Source organism: Diceros bicornis, chromosome 10 (genome assembly GCF_020826845.1).
Source record: "Diceros bicornis minor isolate mBicDic1 chromosome 10, mDicBic1.mat.cur, whole genome shotgun sequence".
NCBI lineage: Eukaryota > Metazoa > Chordata > Mammalia > Perissodactyla > Rhinocerotidae > Diceros > Diceros bicornis.
The window spans coordinates 83,217,498-83,242,367 of record NC_080749.1 but is presented as its reverse complement, the minus strand read 5'-3'; the positions used below and the strand labels follow the sequence as shown (position 1 = coordinate 83,242,367).

Below are 24,870 nucleotides of genomic sequence, written 5' to 3'. Positions count from 1 at the left end.
TCCAAGATGGTAGGAAAGTTGTCGTTTCGGAGGGCAGGGGAGGCTCTGCTGCTATGTCCCCGCGGTGCCGGTAGTGGTGCTGTAGGAGGCTGCCGCCTCTCTGCTGCGCCCGCAGCCCTGCCTTCTTGGCTGGAGAGTGTATTCAGGGATTTCCCCTCAATAATCACCGACCCCGGGAGCACTTTCGAGTTTCCAAAATAAAAATATGATCCTCGCCGCTCGCGCCTGACCGGGAAGGGCTCTCTGCGGAGCCGGAGCGGCGGCGGCCGAGCCAGCCCGCGCCCGCGCCTAGCCGACCTGTCAGCGCGGCCGGGAGGGAAGGAGGAAGAGGCAGCTGCGAGGTAAGCGGCGGCGGCCAGGCCCGGCCCACATCCCCGGGCTCCCGTAGGGCGGCGGGCTGGGCCGCGCGGGCAGGGCGGGCGGTGCGCGCGCTTACGTGAGGCCGGGGCTTCGCCGGCCCGCGCCAGGCCCGGGCGGAGGATGAGAGGGTGAGGGGCCGGCGGGCCGGGGCCGGGGCCAGGGGCGCGGGGGGCGCCCGGGCGGCGGGCGGGGGTCTGCGGGCGGCGCGGGGCGGGCGGCGCGGCCTGCGCGGAGGCCGGGGTGCGGGGCGGGCGGGGGGGCGCCGGCTAGGCCTCGGCCGGCCTCGGGCGGCCGCGCCCTGCGCACCCCGGCCCCCGCGCCCCCCGGGCCCGGGCCTGTGGGCGGCCGGCGGCGCCGCGGGCCGGGGCAGGGCGGCCGGGCGCCCCGCGGGCCGGGGCAGGGCGGGCGCGGGCCTGGGAGCGGGCGCGGGCCGGCGCGCCCGGGCCCCCGACGCTCCCGGCCCGGGACAGGGGTCCCCTCCCGGGGGCCAGGCCGGGGCGGGGCGGGCGGCCGGGGCGGGCGAGGCGGCGAGAGGCAGGTGCAGCCGCGGCCGGAAAGTTTCCTCCTAGGCCCGAACTGGGGCCGCCCTCCGCGGGGCCCGCGCCCGCGGGGAGACGCCGCCGGCCCGGCCACGGCAGGTACTGCCCGCGCCCCCGACCCCCGCCCCCCGGGCCCCGCACCCGCTGTCGGCGCGGGGAAAAGTTTCCGGGGGCCCCGCGCGGGCGCTGACCGGGCCCCGCGGCGGGGGCGCTGGGGTGTGTCCGCCGGCCCGACCCCGGCCCTCCGCCCGGGCCCCGTCTGCGCCCCCTTCCCGGACGGCCCCGCGCGGCGTGTGGAGCGGCCGGCCCGGGCCGCCGTCCCTGCGCGAGCCGCGGGAGCCGGGGACCCGGTCGGGGCGCCCGAAAGTGCAGTGCTGGGGGGCAGGGCGGCTCCCGACACAGCGCGCGCGGAGGGGCCGGGAGCGCCTTCCCTCCCGAGCGCCGTCCGCACTTCTGCGCGGCTCACGTTCCCCCAGAAGCAGGAAAATGGGGATCGCGGGGAAGCCTGTGATCGCCGCCCTCGGCGGGGTCTGTGGAGGAGCCCTGGGGGAGCCGCACGGAGCTGACGCGGTGTGGTTGGGTACGTGTGTCTGCTCCTATGTTCAGACAAATTCTAGTTGGGCTGTATGTTGCTGCCATGAGCTTTGAAAGTTAACACAAAAAGTCGAAAACTTAAATTTCCGAGCGCAGATTTCCTGGTCTTCGGGGTGGCACGTTTCCTGCCCTGCCCTCCCGGCGCTTCCCGCCGCGGACGTTGAGGCGTTAATGCGCCCGGCCCGCGGGGGCACTGGGGAGCTGCGTCTTCCCCCTCGTGCGCGCCGGGGCAGGGGCCGCGCGTGTGTGTCCTGCGCGGGGCGGCGGCGCGCGCTCCGACCGCTCGGCCCGGGGCTCGGGCCCCGGGGCCCGGCCGAGCGGGGTCACCGGCCTGGGGCGGTGCTGGCCGCGGCGGCGCGGAGTGAGGCTCCGGCTGTCGCGCCCCGAGTGTCTCCCTCCCCTTTTGTCTGCCTGAAATAAAACTCCTTCTGTGTCTCCGCAATGAGAGAGACCCAGCCATTGAGCATTTTACTTAAGAGAAAATTGATATTTGAGATGGTATGGGTTTCATAGAAAAAATGAACTACATTTAATGGTTGTTTAACTTTATTGATTAATTGCAATTGCCTATTGACGTGGACGTTTGCATATACCTGCAGCCTTAGAGCATATTGGATGGAAGAAATCGTTCTATGAGTCTCTTAGAACATTTTAAGGTTTTAAAAAAGTCTCTTCGCCTCATAATTTGATATTTTTAAGGTGTATTCTTGACTTTGCATTCCTGAGCCTTCGAAAACTGTATATGTACAAATCCCAAAAGTTTTGTACTTTTTTCCACCCTGTCTCAAGCATATTTTAATGTCCTAATCTGATTGCCTCATGGGCTACTTCATTCTTGAAGGAACAGTGGGTTTGATCTTATAAAAAGTTACATTTTATTTGAAACTTATAAAAGATTTTCAGGGCAAGTATTGAGTTAAATTGCTAAGGTAATACACTTTTTCACTATTAAATGTTTAGTTTCAAAAGTAGATGTTTATTTTAATTTATAAGTCTGAAATAATCAAGTTTTCTTTCCTCTGAAAGGTTGTATAAGGAAGTTTGTATACCCCACCCCAACTTTTTTTCTCAGCAAGTCATGTTACTACTAGTTTTAGATAAATGAAATTTTAGTTTAGATGGATTTAAAATTTTCTAAGTCAGAGCAGCCAAAATTAAATGTGTCATTTCAGAGAGATGTTGATCCATTGCTTCTCATCTGAATGTCCCCCCAGGGTTAGCTGCTCTCCCTAAGCAGGTTTGGAACAGTAGTTGTGGATACTGAGAGGTCATTTATTTCTGAATACGGTTAGCAGTATTCTCAAACATGTAACTCCCGTCTCTCCTCACACACCAGGTAGCCTGTAAACAGTGACTGAGTAGGTGGGACTGGGCTGGAGGCAGCACCTTGTCCCAGCAGATGCTGCATGCGTATACAGCGGAGTCACATCTAAGTCCATTTAACTTGTGCTAATGGGACTCGGTGCTTTGCAAAACAAACAGCAGTGGAGTCCGCTTCCCGAACCATCAGATACCGAGCCCTGGTGGTAATGGCTGGTTTAAGCCTAGGCTTCCAGCTGTTTGGAGACCCTCCCAGAGAGACGCTTGACCAACGCCTGCAGTTAAAACCTTAATCAGCCCTCATTTCCCTCCTTGCCCTTAAGATGCCAGGTGACTGGGTTCTGATTCTTTCCCAGAATGGGATTTGTTTTCTAAGACAGCTTTTCGGTTGCATTTTATCTGTAGCCTGGGCTCCTGCAGTCAGACACTTGGGGACTGGGTTTTGGGTTCTGATTCCAGCTCTTCCACTGGGTGGGTTACTTATCTCCGGTTTCTTTCTTTGTAAAGTGGAAATGACGTTTTTTGATGTAAGGATCAGATGAGATCGCCCCTGTGCTCAGCTCTCCGAAGGTGCTAGTTAAATGTTACCTTTCCGTGGGACCATCTAAGTACCATTTCTCTTATTTGTTTGCTTTTTTCCTGACGAAAAGTAATGCACGCTCATTCATCCCACCCAGACCTATTTGTCCCACGCAGGAGATAGCCATTGTTAACATTTTCTTTCTCTTTTTTTGTGTGATTGTGTGTGCATACAACAGAAACATAATCTTAGGATCTTCCGTTTAACAATGTGTGTAGTTTTGTGTTGGTTAAAGCTTGGGCTGCGTCAAATGGCCTTGAATCCTATGATGTGACTTGGACGCATTACTTAATCTCATTAGGTCTCGGTTTCTTCCTCTGTGAAAGGGAGTGTCGATACCTTCTCCAGAGGCCTACTGTGAGGATTCAGTGAGGAATTGCACCTAAAGCCTTTAGAATGGGGCTGGTACATGACCTTACATAATATTTTCCTCTAAAGATTTTTAATATTCTTGATGAATTTTTTCAATGTGAATGAGTTCTTGACTCAGTATGTGTTAATAATACTTATAAGTATTTGAGTGTAGATAGAATGTTATAATTACCTTTGTGGGGCAAATGTTTCTGTGCCAGTAAAAAATTAGCAGTATATTCTTAGAAAGTTTCAGCAGCTTGATGTTAGTCTAGTCTCTGCTATTGAATTCTGTGACTTGGTAAATTTAACCTGGGAGGGGGCAAAGAAGGTGGGTTTACTTTTCTTTGCTCCTCCTTTTAAACTCTTGAAGTTACCTGTGTGTGACTGGCTCTGAAGGCCCTGACTGGTCTGTGGCTTTGGTGGGCTCACCTTGGGAGGGTGGGATGGTGGTGGGAGGCCATGGTCGGAGTTCCTGAAGCCTGTGCTGTTTCCTGCGTTTAACTGTGGGCCTGGTAATACAAAGACACATTCTCTGCCCTTGAGGAGTTTTTAGTCTAGTGGGGAGGAGGACAAAGCTGCCATTCACAACACTGAATGATAAGGGATAGATTAGCCTGGAGGAAGAAAACCTATTTATTCTGGCCTAGGGGCAAGCCTTAAAGTAAGGATTTTCCAGTGGGGGTTTCTGCCCTGAGCGAATGGGAGGAGTCAGGACGGCATTCCGGGAGGTGGGATCTGCAAGCAGGAATAAATACCTGAGGACAAAAGAGTGTTCTGTGTTGCAAATTGTAGGAGTTGTGGGAATAGGAATAGATGGTGGGCAGGGAGAGGTCAGCCTGGCCAGGTCCTAAGGAGTTTATGTATTAGGCTAAGGAACTTGGTTTCTTTTTACATTTATAAGCAGATCCTGAAGGCCTTTGGCCAGATAAATTATTTGCCATTTTAGAGGATTTGAGTTGTACAAAGAGTGGAATGAAGGAGGGCAAGACTGGGATGAGACCAGTGGGAGAGCTGCTGAGAAGAGATTGAAGGTGTGCACTCAGGCGGGGGCAGTGGTGGACGGAGAAGGAAGGGGAGGGTCTGAGGGCAGAGGTCAAGTGGTCTGCGCAGGCCGACTGTGCAGACTTGGGAATCGTCCCTGTAGAGGTGACAGCCCAGGTTGTAGAAGTGGAGAAATTTGGCTTAGTCAGTGGTTCTTGGTCTTTTTGAGAATCTGATGAACTTTATGGACCCCTCTCCAGAAAAATGCATTTTTACACATTCACAGTTTTGTACATTTGGTTTGAAACCTGTGATAATAACGTCTAGTCTTGGGGTAGGAAGATATAGAGTAAGAATTAAAATGAAAGCCTTTAGAAATGTTTTGTTTGACTCACACTGTCTGTGTGTTAGTGTGTGACTTTGTCACTGGCATTTCATAGATGAGGAAACAGATTTATAAGATGTTCAAGGTCACACATCTTGTAGTTTAAATGAGCTGCTGACAAAATTAGGAGATTTTGTGGGAAAATATGGATTTTTATCTTCTTTTGAAAAATTGGAAGATCTGGAAACCCTGGGTCTGCATTTTTTTTTTTTTTTTTAATCACAACAACTTGCTGGAACTGGTTTGAGTCAGCCGCCTTTAGATGAGCAAAGTTTGCCAAAGTCTGCCCCTGGCCCATGTAGGTATTTCATCTTACATCCCTATAAAATAAGATTGAGGGGATCTTGGGGAACATTGACATTTAAGAGTGGAGCAAGAGACGGGACCAGCCCCATGGCTTAGCGGTTAAGGGTTAAGTGCGCGCGCCCTTATATGTGGCTGCCCGGGTTCGGATCCCGGGCGCGCACCGACGCACCACTTCTCCGGCCATGCTGAGGCGGCGTCCCACGTACAGCAACTAGAAGGATGTGCAGCTATGACACACAACTACCTACTGGGGCTTTGGGGAGAAAAAGGGAAAAAAAGGGGGAGGATTGGCGATAGATGTTAGCTCAGGGCTGATCTTCCTCACAAAACAAAACAAAACAAAAAGGAGTGGGGCCAGAGAAAGGAAGTCACTGACTGAGCAGCCAGAAAGGAGAGATTTTTAAGAAAGAGAAAGTGGTCAACAGTGTCCAGTGCTGCAGAGGTCAGGTAAGATAAGGATGGAAAAGTGTGTGTGGAATTTAGCAACAAAGAGGCCGTTAGTTTCAGATTCTTAGAACAAAAGAACTTTGAGGACTATAGCTACAACTTAGTTTTTCTTTCTTCTTGTCCTACAATGTAGGGTTTCTGTAACAATTGGGAGAGATGGTGGCTTGGGTAGGAACTCAGAGAGCATTTGTGGTAAAGGATTGTTAACTGGAGCTGGTCAATGCTGTAACCAAACACTGCTTGTCCCGCTAGTATTTTCCGTCACAAGAACATCAGTATGTTGATGCTCTATAGAATGTAGAAAATATTTTTATCAGATTTTGGATATAGATTATAGGAAACAATTGTCAGTGGATTCTGTTATACCAGCCCCAAGAAGGTGGGAGGGCCTAACTTAATGGAGAGTTACACTGTACCATTCAGAAAACCTCTAGGTAGCTGGGGAGTGCATTTTAGCCCTGCAGATTCTAGATTAAAATGATAATGCCAATAGACTACTACTTACTGCTTCTAATAGTAGTTAACATTACGTGATTGCTATGTACTGGGTACTGTGCTAAGCACGGTTCATGAAATACCCAATTTAATTCTCCTGAAGGACTCAATGAGGTACATACTATTATAATCCTCTCTTTACCTATGAGAAAACAGAAACCTGCATAACTTGCCCAAGGTCACACCCCTAGTAATTATCGGAACCAGATCTGAGCATCGTCTCTGACTCCCACTGGAGCCCATGAGCTCAAGGGCTGCGTGATCCACCCTCACCTTCTAATAAATCAGGCAAGGAGCTCAGCCGGCCTGAAGGCCGATTTAAGTTAAACTCAATGCAAACTTATTAGTACAGTGATGTTTGAGCATGGTGTTTGGAACTTAATAGACATTTAATAAGCATTTATTTTTAAATATTCTAGTTTGAACTTGAATTATGCTGAATATTATTTATATTTTTGGGTCATAGGCAATTTCTCTCACTGATATTTCTCTTTGAATCACATCAGCTGATAGATTTTCATCATTACTGAGTCTAGTTTTACTACTTTTCACATGGATATGTGTGGTGTTGGTTTTTTGTATTTTTTTTTAATCAATATACTCATCTGTTTAGGATCTTGTTACATTTCTGTCCTCCATGAAGTTGAATTAAACTCATTTCAAAAAAGCTTAAATTGGAAGGGAAAGGTTTTTAAGACTTTTAAGTATATGCCTTTGAGATAAGTAAATATTCCTTTCATTTGTATTAAATGTATTAGAAAACTAACGTTCTGAGAATTTAGGTTCATGCTGGATTGAAAACAATTGTAAAGTATGTTGTAGGTCTAGGCTCTTAAAAGGGAGTAGGAGGTACAATTAGAGATGGCAATTAGGGGAAGTGCTGTGGCAGTGAAATGAACATGCTTCTGAAACCTGAGACTCAAAAGAACAGTCATGACACACAGGCTCCACTGGAGCTGATACAGCGGTGGTCCCCGAGAGAGGAATGTTCATGTTTTTGTCAAACTGGTTTATGGTTGCTGTTGGAAGACTGAAAGGGCCATAGGTTGCTTCTGTTACAAGCTTATCTTCCTTCCTTGTCTCCCTGTGCAAGTCTTATTCCTCTCTATTTGCAAGAAGAAAACAAACTATGGAAAGGAATTATTTTATTTTCCAATTAAACTCAGCATATAATATCAAGGAGGATTTTTTTTTTTTTTTTAAGATTTTACACCTAACTGTATTGCGTACTCTTGAATTCCAGTCTAGGATATGTTCTTCTGTGAGACTGTTCTCAGTAATAGTTATTTTTGCTTTTTGGTAATAATTAAATAAGGGTTCTAAAGTGCTTGCTTGCCTGCGTTCACTTCTTGAAGGGAGCATAGAACGTTTATAGTCTAAGCAAGTTATTTCCACAGCTGAAGATAATATCTGCTATAGCTGTTAATAAACTTAGTTTGGTTGGGATTTTTTTCTTCTTTTTTTAAGTGATATCCCTCCCGTGTTAAAAGGTACAGCTTAGATATAGCTTTTCTTCTTCATGGATTAGACAGTGGGTTAGCATTTAAATAGTAGGGTCTATTTGATTAAGATCATGTGGACTTTATATAGTGTATATTTCCTGTCTTCTTTACACTTACAGTGAATGACAAAGAGTGAAGGCCTTGTGAACTTCGCTTTCGGTGGAGTAGGGGAAAAGAACTTTCAGTTGTGGGAGGCTAGATGTAAAGAATGAAAAAAATGTTTTCATTTTCTTTTCCTGAGATCTGCCTTGGTACTTTTATCATGATTTCTTCTTTAATTAAAAAGGAATAGCCTATTAATGTAGACAAGACCAGATGAATAGTTGTTCCAGTTTATAGACAAAGTGGTTTTGATAATAAATAATACTCATTTAGAAGGAAGTTAGATTTCAAAGCAGAGGGCCATTTTCCCCCCACATTCCTTCCTTATATGGTATCTAAAGTGAGTCTGGATACATCAGGGAATTGAAAATATAAGTATAAAGATTGATTGAGCTTTTAAAAGAGGGAGTTGAAAATGGAGAATAGTTGAATATTCAAAGGGAAGATGCAAAGAACAATATAAAGTTGGCTGTTAGTAGAACTTTAAAAGATTAAAAATCAAAGAAATGGGAAGAAAAAGTTAATCACAGGTAGATGTAAAAAAATTAAGGTTGAAGAGAAGTTGTTTATAAGATATTGAAATTAAATCCCTTTTTGTAAGGCATAGAGGTGATTAGCGAGAGCTTTGGCACCTGTGGCAAATGCTGACCGAGGGCAGTTGGATAGATTAATGAATTCTTAGAGTTGAGGAAAGTTGAATAGGCAGATTTTAATGCATTCTTACTTTTTTTTTAAAAAAGTAAGCATTACTTAATAATATTCATTACTATTTATTGCTTAATAATATTTAGCATTACTTGCTAACTGGACATTGGGTAGCAAACTATATGACATCTACTTGATGAAACGTCTGATGTTGCTTCATGGAATATTCAAAAGTTTTAAAGCTTCTAAATTATACTTTCTCTTGGTATATGACTATGGCAATTAGAAATTATTGTAATTTTTTTTTTTTTTTTTTTTTGTGAGGGACATCAGCCCTGAGCTAACATCCATGTCAATCCTCCTCGTTTTGCTGAGGAAGACTGGCTCTGAGCTAACATCTATTGCCAATCCTCCTCCTTTTTTTCCCCAAAGCCCCAGTAGATAGCTGTATGTCATAGTTGCACACTCTTCTAGTTGCTGTATGTGGGACGTGGCCTCAGCATGGCCGAAGAAGCGGTGCGTCAGTGCGCGCCCGGGATCGAACTCGGGCCGCCAGCAGCGGAACACGAGCACTTAACCGCTAAGCCACGGGACCAGCCTCAGAAATTATTGTATAGACTATGTGAAGTACCAATTTAGTGATTTTGAAAACTATTTAATGATCAGTGTGTGAATCTAGTAACTTTTTTTTGGGTAGATAATCTGGAATTAAGAGTTCCTGTCACAGAAGTGTTTCTGTGGGCAGTGGGTCCTCACTGCGCACCTGTTAGCCTCTGGGCACGTGCTGGGCCCTGGGCCATTGCGATGACCAGGGAACTTGTCCCCCACCGGAGTGTGTTTCTAGGATGGAAGACTACAGAAATGTAGGCAATTCAGGTAGAATGCCGTGAGTGCTGAAGCAGGGCTGTGCACGGAGTACCTCAGAGGAGGCTAACCAACTCAGCCTGTGGGCATCTGCACTTGGTGACGGTCACAGATTAGCCTAGGGACGAGGGCTGGCCGGAGGAGGGGCCACAGGGAAGAAGGCTTTGCTCTGGAGGGAGGGAGCAGTCTGTTCCTGGGCTTGGTGGCTAGCGGATCCCGGGTGCTCAGAGCTGTGGGTGAGCTGTTCCCATTATTCACTTCCTTCTTGTGAGTGCATCTCATCTCATAGATTATAATCTTCTAAGGGCAAAAATTGTGTCTCTTACTATTATGTCCTCCACAGCTTCTGGGAAAATGATGGACTTTTCATAAGTGTTTAGTAAATAAATACTTGCCATTAAAGCTAGAATCACCTGAATTTGACATAGTGAGAATAAATAGAGTCAAGTTTAGTAACTTCTTTAATAACATGTTGATTCTTTAAAATAAAAAAAATAGAAAATTATTACAAAAGTAATGTTTATTGTGAAAAATTAGATAAGTATGATTTATGATTTCTTTTTTTTTTCTTGCTGAGAAAGATTCGCCCTGATCTCACATCCGCTGCCAATCTCCCTCTTTTTTTTTGTATCTGTGGCCACCGCCACAGCATGGCCCTTGATGAGTGGTATAGGTCTGCGCCCGGGAATTGAACTTGGGCTGCCGAAGCAGAGTGGGCCTAACTTAACCACTAGGCCACCGGGACTGGCCCTGTGATTTTGATTTTATTTTGGTATATTTTACTATACAGAATTTTAAAAGATATTTCTGGTTAATGAATGGCAGAGTTCTTTCCTCTCTAAACCAACTAAAAAGAATAAGGAGAATAAGAAACAGAAAAGAAACTCAATCTTTGATAACTAACAAAACCTTGTAATCAGTATATACGAATTAGTGCTATTAAGTGCAGTGAAAATTGAACCAGGGCAAGAGAGGATGCCAGGAGAGGAGGATTTCTTCTGTAGAACTCAGGCAAAGTGAGGGGAGCAGCTTCTCCCAAGTAGGTGACACACCATGGGACAAAACCAATAACCCCATACTTGGAATGGCAGAGGTGGTATGTACATTGGGTTCCCTGAGTGGCAGGAGAGGTAAGGTTGAATTACAAACTGTACAGTCATACTGATTTTACAAGAAGTTTAGAGTGGAGGAGAAACTGGCAGCAAGCAGCCTTCCAGCTGCCTGTCTTGGTCAACTGAAGAGAAATAAAGCCTAAGTTGTCATCCCCTAAAAATCTATGCCATGTGGGCCCCTGTGAGTTGGGAAGACTAGTGCACCATTGAGTCAAGTCTCAAGGGAAGAGTGTGGGGATAATAATTTTCAGAAATAGCAGAGCAAGTGAAAATTATGAACAAATAGTTCTTAATGGTGGGAGGTGGCAAAAGCTCAAGAAATAAATAAGATAACAGAAAGAGATAAAGTAAGCTGATGGAACCAGGGTACAAAATAAAAGAGAAAAACAGTCATTATAGAAATAAAGATCACTTTCAAAGCAGTAAATACACACTATAGCTGGCGGTAATGGAGGTAAGCTTGAGAAATTTGAGCAATCCAAAGTGGAAAAAGTAAAAATTAAGAAAGACTAGACAGAGAGTGATAGATACGGAATACAGTAAATCTAGTATACCAATAATTAGAAAACAATTGAATAAATGAAGCAGAAAAATTTTTTTAAGACATTAAGGAAGAGTTTCCCACAATAAAAGAAGACCTGAAATTCTAGAATAGTTTCTAGTCTTTAAATATAAGAGTTTTATTGTTAGGTCAAAATGGAAGAAAAACAGAGCCCCCTATAAAATAAAGAGGCTGACCTCAGGCTTTTCCATTCTAGAAGACATGGAAAAAATATACAAAGTCAGTAAACAAAAAAATATACTTATGACCCAAGAATTTTATGTCCAGGCAAGCTATAGTTTAAGTATGATATCAATTGACACATAATTCCAAAGAAAAACCATGGCTTAGTTCCCATAAGTCAGCCCTTGGGATGGGGTAGAGAAAGGGGGTGACTTTACTATCAACTATTGAATCAAGAGATGAATTGAAAACTAAGTTAAAAGGATTAGTATGGAATAAATTTAAATGTAGAACCAACAGTAAAATGTTATAAACTATGGCAATGTAGAGATAATAACATAAGGGAAAAATACTGAGTTGGGGATGGGTAGGTCATTACAAAAATGAAAATTTTTCTCATCCATAATATGAGATCAACCATGGTAATGCTAAGTATACTAATTTTCTTAGTATGGAGTAAAGAAATGTTATCTAAAGGGCACAGATTATAGATCTTCCGAGTGAACAGACTATATAATGAAATACGTAATAAAAAGAATTGAAAGCAAAAAGCAATGCGATAAAAGAAGATAAAATTAAGATGAAATGTTTGTCATATAAATAAATATAAAATTAAAAATTAGATAAACTCATTTATTAAAAGAACATGACATTCACATAGGAGCAAAAAAGTCAAACCCATTAAGAGATGCACCAAAAAAGAGACCAGCAAATAATATTTTAGTCACTATTTTAGGCTTTGTGGCCATACACTCTGTTGTAACTACTCAGCTCTACTGTTACAACATGAAAGCAGCCATAGACAACATGTAAATGAACTAACAAGACAGTGGTCCAATAAAACTTTATTTACAAAAACAGGCAGTGGGCCAAATTTGTGCTATAAAGCAGAGTTTGCTAACCCATAATCTAAAACAGTGCCTCAGACAACTTGAGAGTAAAAGGATGTGCAATGACTTAACTGGCAAATTCAAACCAAAAAAGTAAGAGTCCAGATATTTGTGTTAGACAAGGTTGAATGCAAGAGATAAAGCATCAATTGAGTTTCATTTTCTAATTTTAAAGAGTGATAGTCTAGTGGTCATGAATCTCATATATCTAATACAGCTTTAAAAATTATAAAACAAAAAATATAAGGAGAAACAGACAGAAATCAGCTTATAGTAGGGGACGTGGATTCATCTCTTCCAGCTCTTGATAGAACAACAGACAGAATAAGTAAGAACATAGTGGACGTTGATAGCATGATATATGGTGTAAGAAAGACATACCCTGGAAACAATGCATACTGTTTTTCTTTCTTTTGTTTTTCTTTTCTGAGGAAGATCAGCCCTGAGCTAACATCCATGCCAATCCTCCTCTTTTTGCTGAGAAAGACCAGCTCTGAACTAACATCTATTGCCAGTGCTTCTACTTTTTTCCCCCAAAGCCCCAGCAGACAGTTGTGTATCATAGTTGCACATCCTTCTAGTTGCTGTATGTGGGACGCGGCCTCAGCATGGCCAGACAAGCGGTGCGTCGTTGCCCGCCCGGTATCCGAACCCCAGCCACCAGGAGCGGAGCGCACGCACTTAACCGCTAAGCCACGGGGCTGGCCCCCGAATACTGTTTTTCAAGAGTACCTCTTAGGCCCCAAAGAATATCTCAGTCAAATCCAAAAAGCAGAGATATATGCAGATTATGCTTCTTATTCTTAACCAGAACTAAAGCAAAGGAAAGCTTAAAACTGTACCATCTGAAAAAATTGAAATAACTCTTGGGTCAAAGGAGAAATTAAAAAATCAAATCCAAATCAACCAGAAAGTACTGATCATCAAGATTCTGTGTGAATTAGTGAGCCAGCCCTGATGGCCCAGGGGTTAAAGATCGGCGCATTCTGCTTTGGTGGCCCAGGTTCGGTTCCTGGGAATGGAACCACACTACTCATCTGTCAGTAACCATGCTGTGGCGGTGGCTCACACAGAAGAATCAGAAGGGCTTACAACTGGAGTATACAACTATGTACTGGGGCTTTGGGTGGGGTGGTGGGGAGAGAGGAAACTTCACAACAGATGTTAGCTCAGGGTGAATCTTTCCCAGCAAAAAAAAAATTCTGTGTAATATACCTACGGGATATGGCTAAAACAGTACTCAGAGGAAAACTCATGGATATCAATCAATTACTAAGCAAGAAAAGAATGAAAACAAAAGAATTCAGCCCAAGAAGTTGCAAAAAATAATAAACAAGTGGAAAGAAAGGAGAAAGAAGGTAGTAGCAAAGATAAAAGCAAAAATTGATGAATTAGAAGACATATATAGGGATACTAATTGAAGAGATTTTGGTTTATTTGTTTTTTTAGAGGATGTTGGTAAAAATATTAAACAGATAAACCCCTATAGAACCTAATCGTGAGCAAAGGGAGAAAGCACAAGTATCATGTATGTGTATGAATATATGCAGAATATGAGAATGAATCACATATTTAGAAAATTAAATGTAAGAGGTCGAATTGCTACATTGTATGCAGGTAAATTTGAAAACCTGATCTGCACAAAAAAATCACTACTAGGCCCAGGCAACCTTCTGAGGAATGTTATAACTGCAATGCTTTTTACCTTGTTCAAGAACAAAAAGAGAAAGATTTTCTAAGTTATTTTTTGAAATATTATATGGATACCAAATTCTGGCAAAGGACACAAAAAGAAAACTCCAGACCATTCTCAAAATCCAAAATATTAGCAAGTGTAATTCAGCAACACATTAAAAGAATAATAAATGATGACCAAGTTACTCTCATCCCAGGAATGTAAGAAGAGTTCCGTATCAGGCAATACTAAACTCTTTGTTTTAAAAAGTACAAAAGAGAAAAATGATCGTCTCCCTAGGAGGTGAAAAAGAATTTGGTAAAATTAAGCATCAATTCTGAGTTTTTAAAAAAAGAAACAACTCTTTTTTTTTTTTGTGAGGAAGATCAGCCCTGTGCTAACATCTGCCAATCCTCCTCTTTTTTTGCTAAGGAAGACTGGCCCTGGGCTAACATCCGTGCCCATCTGCCTCTACTTTATATGGGACGCTGCCACATGCGTGTATCGGTGTGCGCCCCGAGGTCTGAACCGGCGAACCCTGGGCCGCTGCAGCGGAGTGTGCCACACTTAACCCCTTGCGCCACCGGGCTGGCCCCAAGAAACAACTCTTAATGAAATAGAAATTACTTGATACTTCCCTAACATAACAGGAAATATGTCTTATGGTAAAAGTCAGCATTATTCCCACCATTGACTCAAAGCATTTCTCATTTAAAGTTAGGAGTAACAGTGGTCGCCATTATTATTAACGTTGTTCCAGCAGTTCTAGCCAATTCAAATGGGGGAGGGGGAAGATGTATACAAATTGGGGAGAAAGGGGAAATCATCAGCTTGACAGGTATGATTGTATACCTAGAACATGGCCGAGTGAAAAGTGAACGTTGTCCTTCATATCCCTCCATCCCTGCCCTCAGTCTTTTTATGATTTATAGAATATTCTTATACATATAGATATATAGGCTGCTTTTTTCATGATGGCAATCAAATTGATTCTGTAAATTACTTTTTTCACTTACTTATATCCAGCATATTTTTTCCCTAAAGTTCATATAGATTTACTTGAACTAATTCATGAAAGATTTATATTTGCCAGGTGGATGAGCGGGCCAAAGAGAGAGTGTAAAAATGAAACACCATGGGTTTGCTTTGAAATAGTTCCTGTCCTGAACATCCAGACCTTTGGGGCAGCTAAATTTAAAGTTTTGGTCCCGCTTGTCTTCCTTGCATTCTGCTGAAGTGAGGAGGGAGAGCTCTCACTTCTGTTGTCCAGTGACGTACGGTTAGGTTTACTCAGTAATGAATGTGGTTTTATTAACAAAGCTAATATTTCAGGTGTTTTTTTTTCCTACTAGAGTAAGTGAAATGCTTCCTGAGGGTAATACAAATTCTCTCCTTTTATCATCGGCAGGTAGAATGTAGTAATAATACGAATTAACATTTTTGAATAGTAGCTTCCATTTGTTCAGTGCTTAACATATACTAGTCATGGCACTTAGGATGTTGCGTGCTTTGTATCATTTGGTCCATAGAACAACCTAATGATATCATGGCTACTATTATTATCCATGTTTTACAGATGAGAACACTGAGGTTAGATGGTTTGTTCAAGGTAACACTGTACGTGGCTGATTTTGGACATGAGCAGACATGTCTTCTGACTCCTCAAGCATTTTTGTGTCTTGTCGTTCACTGGTGTAAGGAATCTCATAACCAGTTTTGTAAAGGAGAGAGTATTTCTTGAGTTTTTCTGTAGCTGGTATGTAAGCTGTTCCATCCGTCATCTGGGTGACTTGTGGAGTGTGAAGAAAGTGGGTTAGACCACCTCAGCCCACTGCGATCCTGACTTGACGAGTTAGTTGATTCAGTTTCATTGTAGACTATACGGTGTTATCATATATAAATGCTACTGCTGGATCTTTTGTGTGTAGAGAGGTAGTGAGGACTGAGTGATTTCTTCCTTCCATTTCTTATTAACCCTCCAGAGACTCATAAGCTGTGATTATTCCCCTCTTTAGTGTAATTGGGAGCAGCGCTTGGTGCAGAGCCCTGCACTGCGTGGTGGAAGTATGCTCGCATGGCTGACTAGGCTTTGGGCTCAAGAAGTTTGTAGTTTTGATGGGATAAGTGTGGGGGAATATTAGAGGGAAAATGACTTTTTTAAAAAACAAGAATTTGCTCTTTTTTTGTATTTCATAGAAACATTTGTTACAGATTGCTAAATATTTTGCCAACATATCAAAAAAGGTAGAATTTCTGCAGGAAGTTTTAGGTCTGTAGAGTTCATTCCATTGGCGTTGTAAAGCGATTTGTTGTATCCCTCTGAAAGAGGGATAGCACGCAGCCACCAGTAGTGAGATCAGAAGACCCACCCCTCAGTTTGTTTAGTGGAAGAGCCTTGCTGGTTTGAGATGTTTACAAACTGAACCAGAGTGAGAGTTATTTAGTTCACTTTGGAGAAGAAAGGTAACTTTGTATTTTATAATGCCTCGTATGATTTGAATTCTGTATTGGGATGTTGGACTACAATGAAGAATCCATCCTGTTTGGAAGGATGATATCCTAGTATTTTACTTCCCAGGTGAGCAAGCTCTGCTTATTTCTGTTTTTTAACTAGGCCTTTTGATATTTTTGTAGATAATCTGCCTCATCTTGATTCTGCAGCATTGCAAACTGTGGTATCCTGGGGTTCTCTTAACGTTGCAGAAGACTTAAGATCAGGTATGGCTGTGGGGCCAGGAGTCCCTCAGTGAAATTCTCAACTTAAATCTGCCTTATCCTCTCTGATTGATCATTTGGGTTTCTTTTTTTGTGGTGGTCTTTTAGCTGATGTTCACAAGGAATAGAGTCACGTGATGTATGAAGGGAAACATATACACTTCTCTGAGGTTGACAATAAGCCCTTGTGCTCGTATAGCCCCAAACTGTGCAAGCAGCGGCGACTCAACGGCTACGCTTTCTGTATCAGACACGTTCTGGAGGACAAGACTGCCCCCTTCAAGCAATGTGAATATGTGGCCAAGTATAACAGCCAACGCTGCACCAACCCCATCCCGAAATCAGAGGATCGTAGGTAAGAGCCAAGAATGGGAAGCAACCTTTGATTTAACTAGCAGGCTTGGAATTATTCTTTTTCTTGTCTTTTTTTTTTTTGACATGGTGAATTTAAATGTTGAGTTCTGGGGGTAATCTAAGTAAACTTTGGAATGCTTCTACAGATAAGGGAGAGCAATTTTTAAAAAATGGAGTAGTAAATATGGGGAATTATTTGAAAAGTATCTTTGAGTGTTTTCTGATTTTTTTTTATTGATTTAATAGACTTTCTAGGATTATTTTTAAAAAATCCTTTTTTCCTCAAAATAGTTGCTTGTAGTCTTGGTGCTGATATGTTTGGTTTGCAGCCTCATGAGGCAGTTCCTGACTTGTGTACTTAGTTTTGTCGTCTGCTAAATGAGAGACATCATAGGAACTACTTAGGTGCTGTAATTAATGATGATAATTTGGGAATTTTTAAATCTCTGCTTGAAAGGTAGCAAAGGGTATGTCCTTATTGAAAAAAAATTGCTCAAAAGAATGATTAGTTGAATCATTCAGAAGATTTACTTCCTGTCAGACTTCTAAGTGGGTTTGGCGTGTTTTATAATTTTGCCTCTTGGTTAGACAGTGTTCCATATAGAGTGTGTTTACTATAATTTAGAAGCTGTAGTTTCATAGTAAGGGTAGGCTTTAGCACTAGAATTATGAAGTTATGCTTTGATAAATTAAAAATAATAACACATGGAGGTGTTTTTAAAGAAGGAATCTTATAGTAGTTATTCATCTTTCATATTCTTAGGAAAATTCACACTATATTTCACATATAATCTCTTTTTCTTTAATCCCCCAGAAACTATGTTGATCACTGTAGGATATTACAGAGAAATGCATGCTTATTTTCCAAAAAGTTTCAAATACTTGTTATCTTTAGGTAAAAGATTTGAACTTTTTACTTGTCTTTAAAAAAAATATATACAACCTTCATCCTTGTTCCTATACATAAGCAAATGTCTCCTGCATAAATTGCTTGAAAAGGAATCATGTATTTCATATGTCCTGGTGAGCAATTTTTAGACTTTTAGGGTGAAATAAATAATTTGTGTTGATCGAGATCCCATCAAAATGAGTGTAGTATAATGTGGTAATTTGGGAATACTCTCTTAGAATTTCTAATGAGCACTTAAGGCTTCAAATGACAATACCTGAAAGTTAGAAACAGCTGCTTAGTGAGCTAAGGAATAAAATTTTAATCTCAGGTGAGAAAGAGACCACTGTATTAGGCTAAACATATCTGTCTGGTGAGTTTAATCAGTCTGAAAATGATAATTTCTTATCCCTGCCTTTCTTTAACTTAAAGAATGGATAAACTTGGATTAATTTTTACTCCAAGCTCCATTACAAACACATATCTATAATTTGTCTTAAATTCAGTTTATCACAGTTGCAGTTGTCAGCCTTGGATTTTTTTTCATTTTGGCTGAAGCAAGTGTTGATAGCTAACAGCGAGAAGTAAAGTAAGAGTTGCTCTGGATTTCTCCAGAATATTAATTCCCTGAAGTGCATGTCTTCACCTTTATATTCGAACAAGATAAGAAGGGAAAGGACTTTTGTGTTGCTATGTCAAGAGAAGCTACGCTTAATAAGTACTAAGTTGTATATAATTTTTTCAAAATTGGTGCAAGACCATATGAATGCAAATGATATTAATATTTTTATTGTTCCTGGGGTTGTTTGAAAGTAGATTCAAGTAAACATTAGCAGGAGGTAATATTCTTATGTTGCCTCAAGAAATCCAGGTTGAATTCATGTAATAATATGTCTAAACCTGTGTATAAATAGTGAGTTATAACTATAGTATATAACATAATGTGGAAAAGATTAATAAGCTCTCATCATTGTTAATACAGTTACTCTTTGAACACTTAGGTATTTGAGATGGTTTTATGTATTGTTTTAGAAAATAAATTCCTAAGGACTTTTAATTGACAAAATTATCTGGTTGGTGGTCACCTAGAGGATGCTTCTCAGTATCTGATTTCTAACTTACCTGGTGTGTGTTATAAATGCTAACTTATGGGATTCCACTTTTTTAAAATAGAATAGTGTTACATTCGATAGAAGTACTGGTATAGTTGAAAAGCGAAGTCCATTTTCTAATATACTTGTGCAGTGCGAAGCTAAGGCTCGTTACTGTAGCCTTGGTTTCTCAGAGATAAGTGGTTATATTAAGTTGGTTATTTTAAATGATATTTTAAATGTTTGCTATAATTTTATATCTATTTTTATATTTGCCAAGAAATTTTCTTGTTTCCTGTATGTTTACTCTCTTCTGAAACAGCTTCATGAAGATATAATTCACATGCCGTACAGTTCACCCATTTGAAGTGTACAGTTCAAGATTTTTTAGTATATTCACAGGGTTGTGCAACTGTCACCGCAGTCTCATTTTACATTTTCATCCCCCCAAAGAACCCGTTAGCAGTCACTGCCCTGTATAGTTATTCTTTTAGACTAGAAATTCATATTTGCATACGTATTTTAAGTGCTGTTCATAACTAAGGAAGCTGTTCTAATTCTAGTTGTGAGGAACTGTCCCTTTTAGGAGAGTTCAGACTCGTGGTTGTGGTGGTGCTGACGGAGTGGCTGGGCAAGAGGGGCGGGTGGGGTTGAGGGAGGGCTGTAACTTGAAAAGGAGTTGAAGACAACAACAAAACCCTTTACTCTTTATTGGGAAGCTTCCTGGTTAGTACAGTGATCCCTGCAGCTGTGCTCCCTGTTGTCCACAGCTTTATGACTCTCTTCTGTTTACAGTAGACATGGGACCCAGCTCAAACCTGCTAGGTACACTGTTGCCAGTCTTCCTCTTTTTGCTGAGGAAGATTGTCCCTGCACTAATGTCTGTGCCCATCTTCCTCTATTTTATATGTGGCACACCACCACAACATGGTTTGATGAGCAGTGTGTATGTCTGTGGCCGGGATCTGAACGGGCGAGCCCCAGGCCGCAGAAGTGGAGCACACAAACTTGACCGCTATGCGACCAGGCCAGCCCCCAGAAAGCTTTTTCTTAATAGCCCTATTTAAAACTAAAGAATGCCTCTGATAGATTTATTTCTAAGACAAACCAATAAAACCATGTCTCCTGATTATTCGGGTGCATCTGTATTTTTAACAATTATTTAAAAAAAATTTTTTTTTGATGCAGCCCAGTGAGTTTGAGGATTGACATTAATTATTTATTTTATTGCCTTTTTTGCCAAATTGTGTTCTGTGGAGATACCACAGGTGTGCTGCAATAAAAATAGGTGCCACTTTCAAATAAGTTTGGGAAACACTGCCAGACAGGTACATCTCCACCTTGAAGCATAATGCACATTATTATACAAAATGCTTTTTGTATAGAAGCAAAGAACAAAATTGTTGTCTAATTCTGTTTAAGCCAGCATTTTTCAAATTTATTTAAGCATGGAATACTTTTTTTACTGTGTTCTCATTAACATACTGTGGAGCTGCGTGAGGAAGACACGTTTGGAAGACATGACTGTTCCGCTGATTAAAAGCCTCCGTAGGTTTCCAGTGTGGTTACTGGAACAACATTCGTTCTACTCTCCCAGCACGTAAAGGATTCTATCCTTTCATGGTATTTTAAAAATAGTGTTTATATTACAAGAGTAGCCTGCTCATTGCTGAAGACTAAGAAGAGTCTTCATGACCTTTGATTTTTAGTTCAAGTCTCAGCTCTGTCACTTTCCAGATGGGTCATTTGGGCAAGTTATTTAATTTCTATAAAGTTGAGTTTCCTCATCTGTATAAAGGGCATTATTTTAGTACCTACTGCAGGTAGAAACTAGAGGAGATAATCTATGTGCTTCTATCTGGCTATTGAGGAACTCATTGTGTCTATACTTACACTCACTAGTTTTGTTATTTTACTTTTCTCCTTCCCTTCTATTTTCTGTGTGGGTGTGTGTAAAACACATAGTAGACACTTGACATTCTGTAAAGGTTATGTCATAGATCTCTGTGAATCTCCAAATACTCTATTGGCAGTAGAACATATATTTTTTCCTCCATTAGAGAATTTTAAATGATCCTATAGACTCTTGATGAGTTACTTTTTATGCTGTGAAGAGAGAAAACAAAGCTGTGTGAGAAACAAGGGCTAGACCGCTATCCAGGGCCACCCACTATGTGGATGACTTGCCCCGTCTGACAGCCTCTGGACATGCACAGTTCACGTATTTGCTTCAGCAACATCGCACCGACTTGCAGGATTGCTTGAGAGTAATGGAGGTTGCATATATTAAATCCATGAATGCCAGGAGTTACTGTAGTCATGCATTTTTAACATATTAGGATTCACATTTTATAATATGTAATTTTGTATTCTGCTTTTCTTAGTATGTATCATGAACATTTTCCCATGTATGTGTGTATTTTTAAAGGTACTGCAACAGCCACTTGCAGGTACTTGGCTTTATCCCGAAAAAAGAGAGGAAGAAAAAGAATGATCCTCTAGATGAGGTCAAGGTCAGGCACCAGATGGATACCATGGCCTTTAGCCTGACCGTGCCCACGTTGGCCTTGAAGATGCCCAATGGACTGGATGGAATGTCCCTGTCTCCACCGGGGGCAAGGGTCCCTCTCCACTACCTGGAAACTGAATTGGAAGACCCGTTTGCTTTCAACGAGGAAGATGATGACCTAAAGAAAGGGGCAACCGTGAGAAAGAAGTTGCAGAGCAAGCTGGCCCAGAACCGGCAGCGGCAGAGAGAGACAGAGATTTTAAAAGTCCGACAAGAGCACTTTAGCCCCCCTCCCGCGCCTCCGCAGCCGCAGCCCCCGCAGCAGCACTCCCAGCTGCCCCCTCTGTCCGCGTCTGTGCGGCCGCCAGCGCCCCCGCAGGGCTCGGGCTGCAGGTCGCCCCAGCCTCCGCACACCAGCCCGGCCCTGCAGGGGGCGGCACACGCGCGGCCGCCGTCCCGGCGGGGGCCTGCGCCCCTACCGCCCCCCGGCGCCGCCCCGCCGCGGGCGGACCGCGTGCTCATGCGGGCCGCCGCCTTCTCGCCGCCCTTCTCCTGTCTGAGCCGGCTGCAGAGACTGGTGACACTGTGCACCCAGAAGCATCAGCTGGACGCTGACCTGTTCCCCCATTTAGGTGAGTTACCTGTGTTACCGTGTCCTCCTTGTGTAAAGCGACAAAGTGTGCCCTTCGGCACAGGCTCTATTTTCAGCCCTGCCGCGGCTGTGACGGGGGAGAGGACCCCTTACACAGCGTGGGCCGCGGCGAGAGTCTCTAGGTCGACACCTGCAAGTCCGGGCGCCGCGGGCCGGCAACACCTGGAGAACAGGGTGCTCACAGAGGAGCTGGGGAAGCACAAGGCCGCTCAGCTCCCCGCGGCGGCGCCGGCGCCGCTGTGCCCCCGGCGCGCGTTGTCTAGTGAGGTTCTCTGCACGTCTTACTGGAGGACTTGGGAATAATGATAGCATTGGTACTATCTGCTGACGGTTGTTTTAAAAAACGACTTTTTAAAAAATTGCTAAAGTAATACCTGTTCATGATTTAAAAGTGAAAAATACAGGTAAGACTTGAATGTAGTGAAATGTCTGTTTTCCTGTGTGGCTTCTGAGCTTTCTGTCTTGCTCAAGAAAATCTCTCTGATCCCAAGTTTACACGGATATTCTGTATTTTCTAGTAATAGTTTGTTTTGGTTTTGATTATTTAAACCTTTAATTCATTTGCAATTTATTCTTGAATGTGGTGTGAGCTGCGATTATAACTTCAGGAAAAATTATTTGCGTGACATGACAGCAATAGAAAAATGGAAAACAGATGGGAATAGAGAAAGAAGAAATATAAATGGTCAATAAACAAATGCAAACCTCAATCCCCGTAGCAGGTGGGGAAATGCAAATTAAAATAACAATGAATTACCATCAGATTGGCAAAAATTATATCCAATGTTGATGGGGATATGGGATCTCATACAGTGCTGGTGAGTATTGTGACAGGATCTACTAATTAAAAGTATGTGTATAGTTAGCAAACTCACTTTTGGGACTCTAGCCTATGGATAAAAAAAGTATCAGAATGTAACAATATGTATTCAGGGATGTTTGTTGCAGCATTGCTTGCAATATTAAAAATCTGCAAACAATCTTTATAACTGATAGCAAACCCTGAGTAAATTATGGTACATATATGTTGCATGAAGTACTATGCAACTGCTAAAAAGAATGAATAAAATCTGTCTCTTTTGCCTGGATCTGCCCATGATATATTAACAAGTAGAAAAAAATCAAGCAGTATTGTATTATCTCGTTTTTGTAAAAATAAATAAATATATGAAGGACATCAGTATATCTACCGATCATATGGGTAGAAGTTTGCCTATTTGATGTGAACATGGGTAAAGTGTGAATGGATTTGCACTACCAAGATGTAAAAACAGTGGCCACCACAGGGGGCGAGGGGGCAGGTGGAATTGGACAGGATGTTTTTTTAGAGAGATGGGAGTGGTAACTCTTCTTATATAGCTTTATATTATTTCATCTGTTATTAAACCCTGTATGACTTTTGGTAATTTAAAAAAACTAATAAAACTTAAAGAAAAAATATAGATAAACAAAAATGATAAATTAAAACATCCCAAACCTTATTAATACCCATTTGTTAATACCTTGGTATATTCTTTCAGATATATAAAATTGGGTTCCTGGTATACATAACAGTTTTGTAACCTAGTTTAAAATTTTTCATAATGTATTATCAAGTTAGTAATTTTTCATACACAGCATAATTCGTCACAGCTGAATTCTTTGTCTAATTTAAGTCGTTTCCAGTTTGTATCATTAGAAAATGTTGTGGCTGTATAGCCTCGAAGTAAAATCATTACCATCGTATCTTTAATTTTTCCTTCAAATAGATTCCTAGAAACAGAATTGCCGATTCCAAGCTTTTGCATTTTTTAAAAAGGCTTCTGGTATGTGTTGCCAAATTTTCCTTCAGAATTGTCTTCTCAGTTCACCCTTCTTTCAGCAGTGTATCAGAGTGACAGTTTCTCTACATCTTTACAGTCTTGCAACTTAGATATTATAATCGTTATTTTGCCTTTGAAAATTTGATAAAAATTTGCTTTAATTTGCATATCTTAGATCAGTTTTTCTCAAATTTTTGGCCTTAGAATTCCTTTACTCTCTTAAAAATTATTGAAGATGCCATAGAGCTTTTGTGTATGTGAATTATATCTATTGATACTTACTGAATTAGAAGTTAAAACTGATAAATTTTTAAAATGCCAATTCATTTCAAAAAATAACAACAAACTCACTACATGTTAACGTGTTCTTTTTATGAAAAATAACTGGTTTCCAAAAACAATATAATGAGAAGAGCAGCATTGTTTTACATTGTTTTGCGTATCTTAATGTCTGATTTACTACGAGACAGCTAGATTCTCCTATCTGATTCTGCATTCAGTCTGTCGTGATATGTGGTTTTGGTTAGTAGATGAAAATATGGCCTTACTGGTTGGAAAAGGGAGGAATATTTTCATAGCTTTTTTCAAATAAGTGTGGTTATTCTTATTTGATTCTACACCAAAACTTGACCAGTGGTAGTTCCTTAAAGATTAGTTGCAGTGTAGAATCTGAAACCACATCAAGGAATTTTGCATACTGTTACATTAAACTCCATTGACTGCCTTGTACTTTATGGGTCTTTCACCCAGTGTGATTTTGTAGTGTCATGTGTTGGTCGTTTGGAAAATATTGGTTTACTGAGTGTTACAGATGTTCCAGAAGTTGACATGTTGTATTATACAAAATTCTTAAATCCCAATCTCATCAAGAAAGTCTAACCATTAGGAAGTTGTCGTACTCTCAGTGATGAATTCAAGTTTTCAGAAAAATCAAGCTTTCAGTGAAAATTCAATTTTTATCATTGGCAACAAATACCATCCAT

General features: G+C 41.9%; 1 protein-coding gene across 3 annotated transcripts in view; it reads left to right on the top strand.

The window, feature by feature from the left end:
- The first annotated feature begins 275 nt into the window (after window positions 1–275).
- INO80D (INO80 complex subunit D) overlaps window positions 276–24,870 on the top strand; it is a 63,326-nt gene continuing 38,731 nt past the window's right edge. Inside the window, exons 1-4 of one of the 3 annotated variants that reach the window (XM_058549671.1) lie at window positions 276–341; window positions 16,510–16,593; window positions 16,699–16,945; window positions 21,353–22,065. In XM_058549671.1, the coding sequence (XP_058405654.1) occupies window positions 16,728–16,945; window positions 21,353–22,065 (931 nt within the window). In that variant the 5' untranslated portion in view covers window positions 276–341; window positions 16,510–16,593; window positions 16,699–16,727. Of the gene's footprint in view, window positions 342–1,310; window positions 1,480–16,509; window positions 16,594–16,698; window positions 16,946–21,352; window positions 22,066–24,870 lie in introns of those variants that run through there. The other 2 variants (XM_058549669.1, XM_058549672.1) reach the window with 2 other exon arrangements.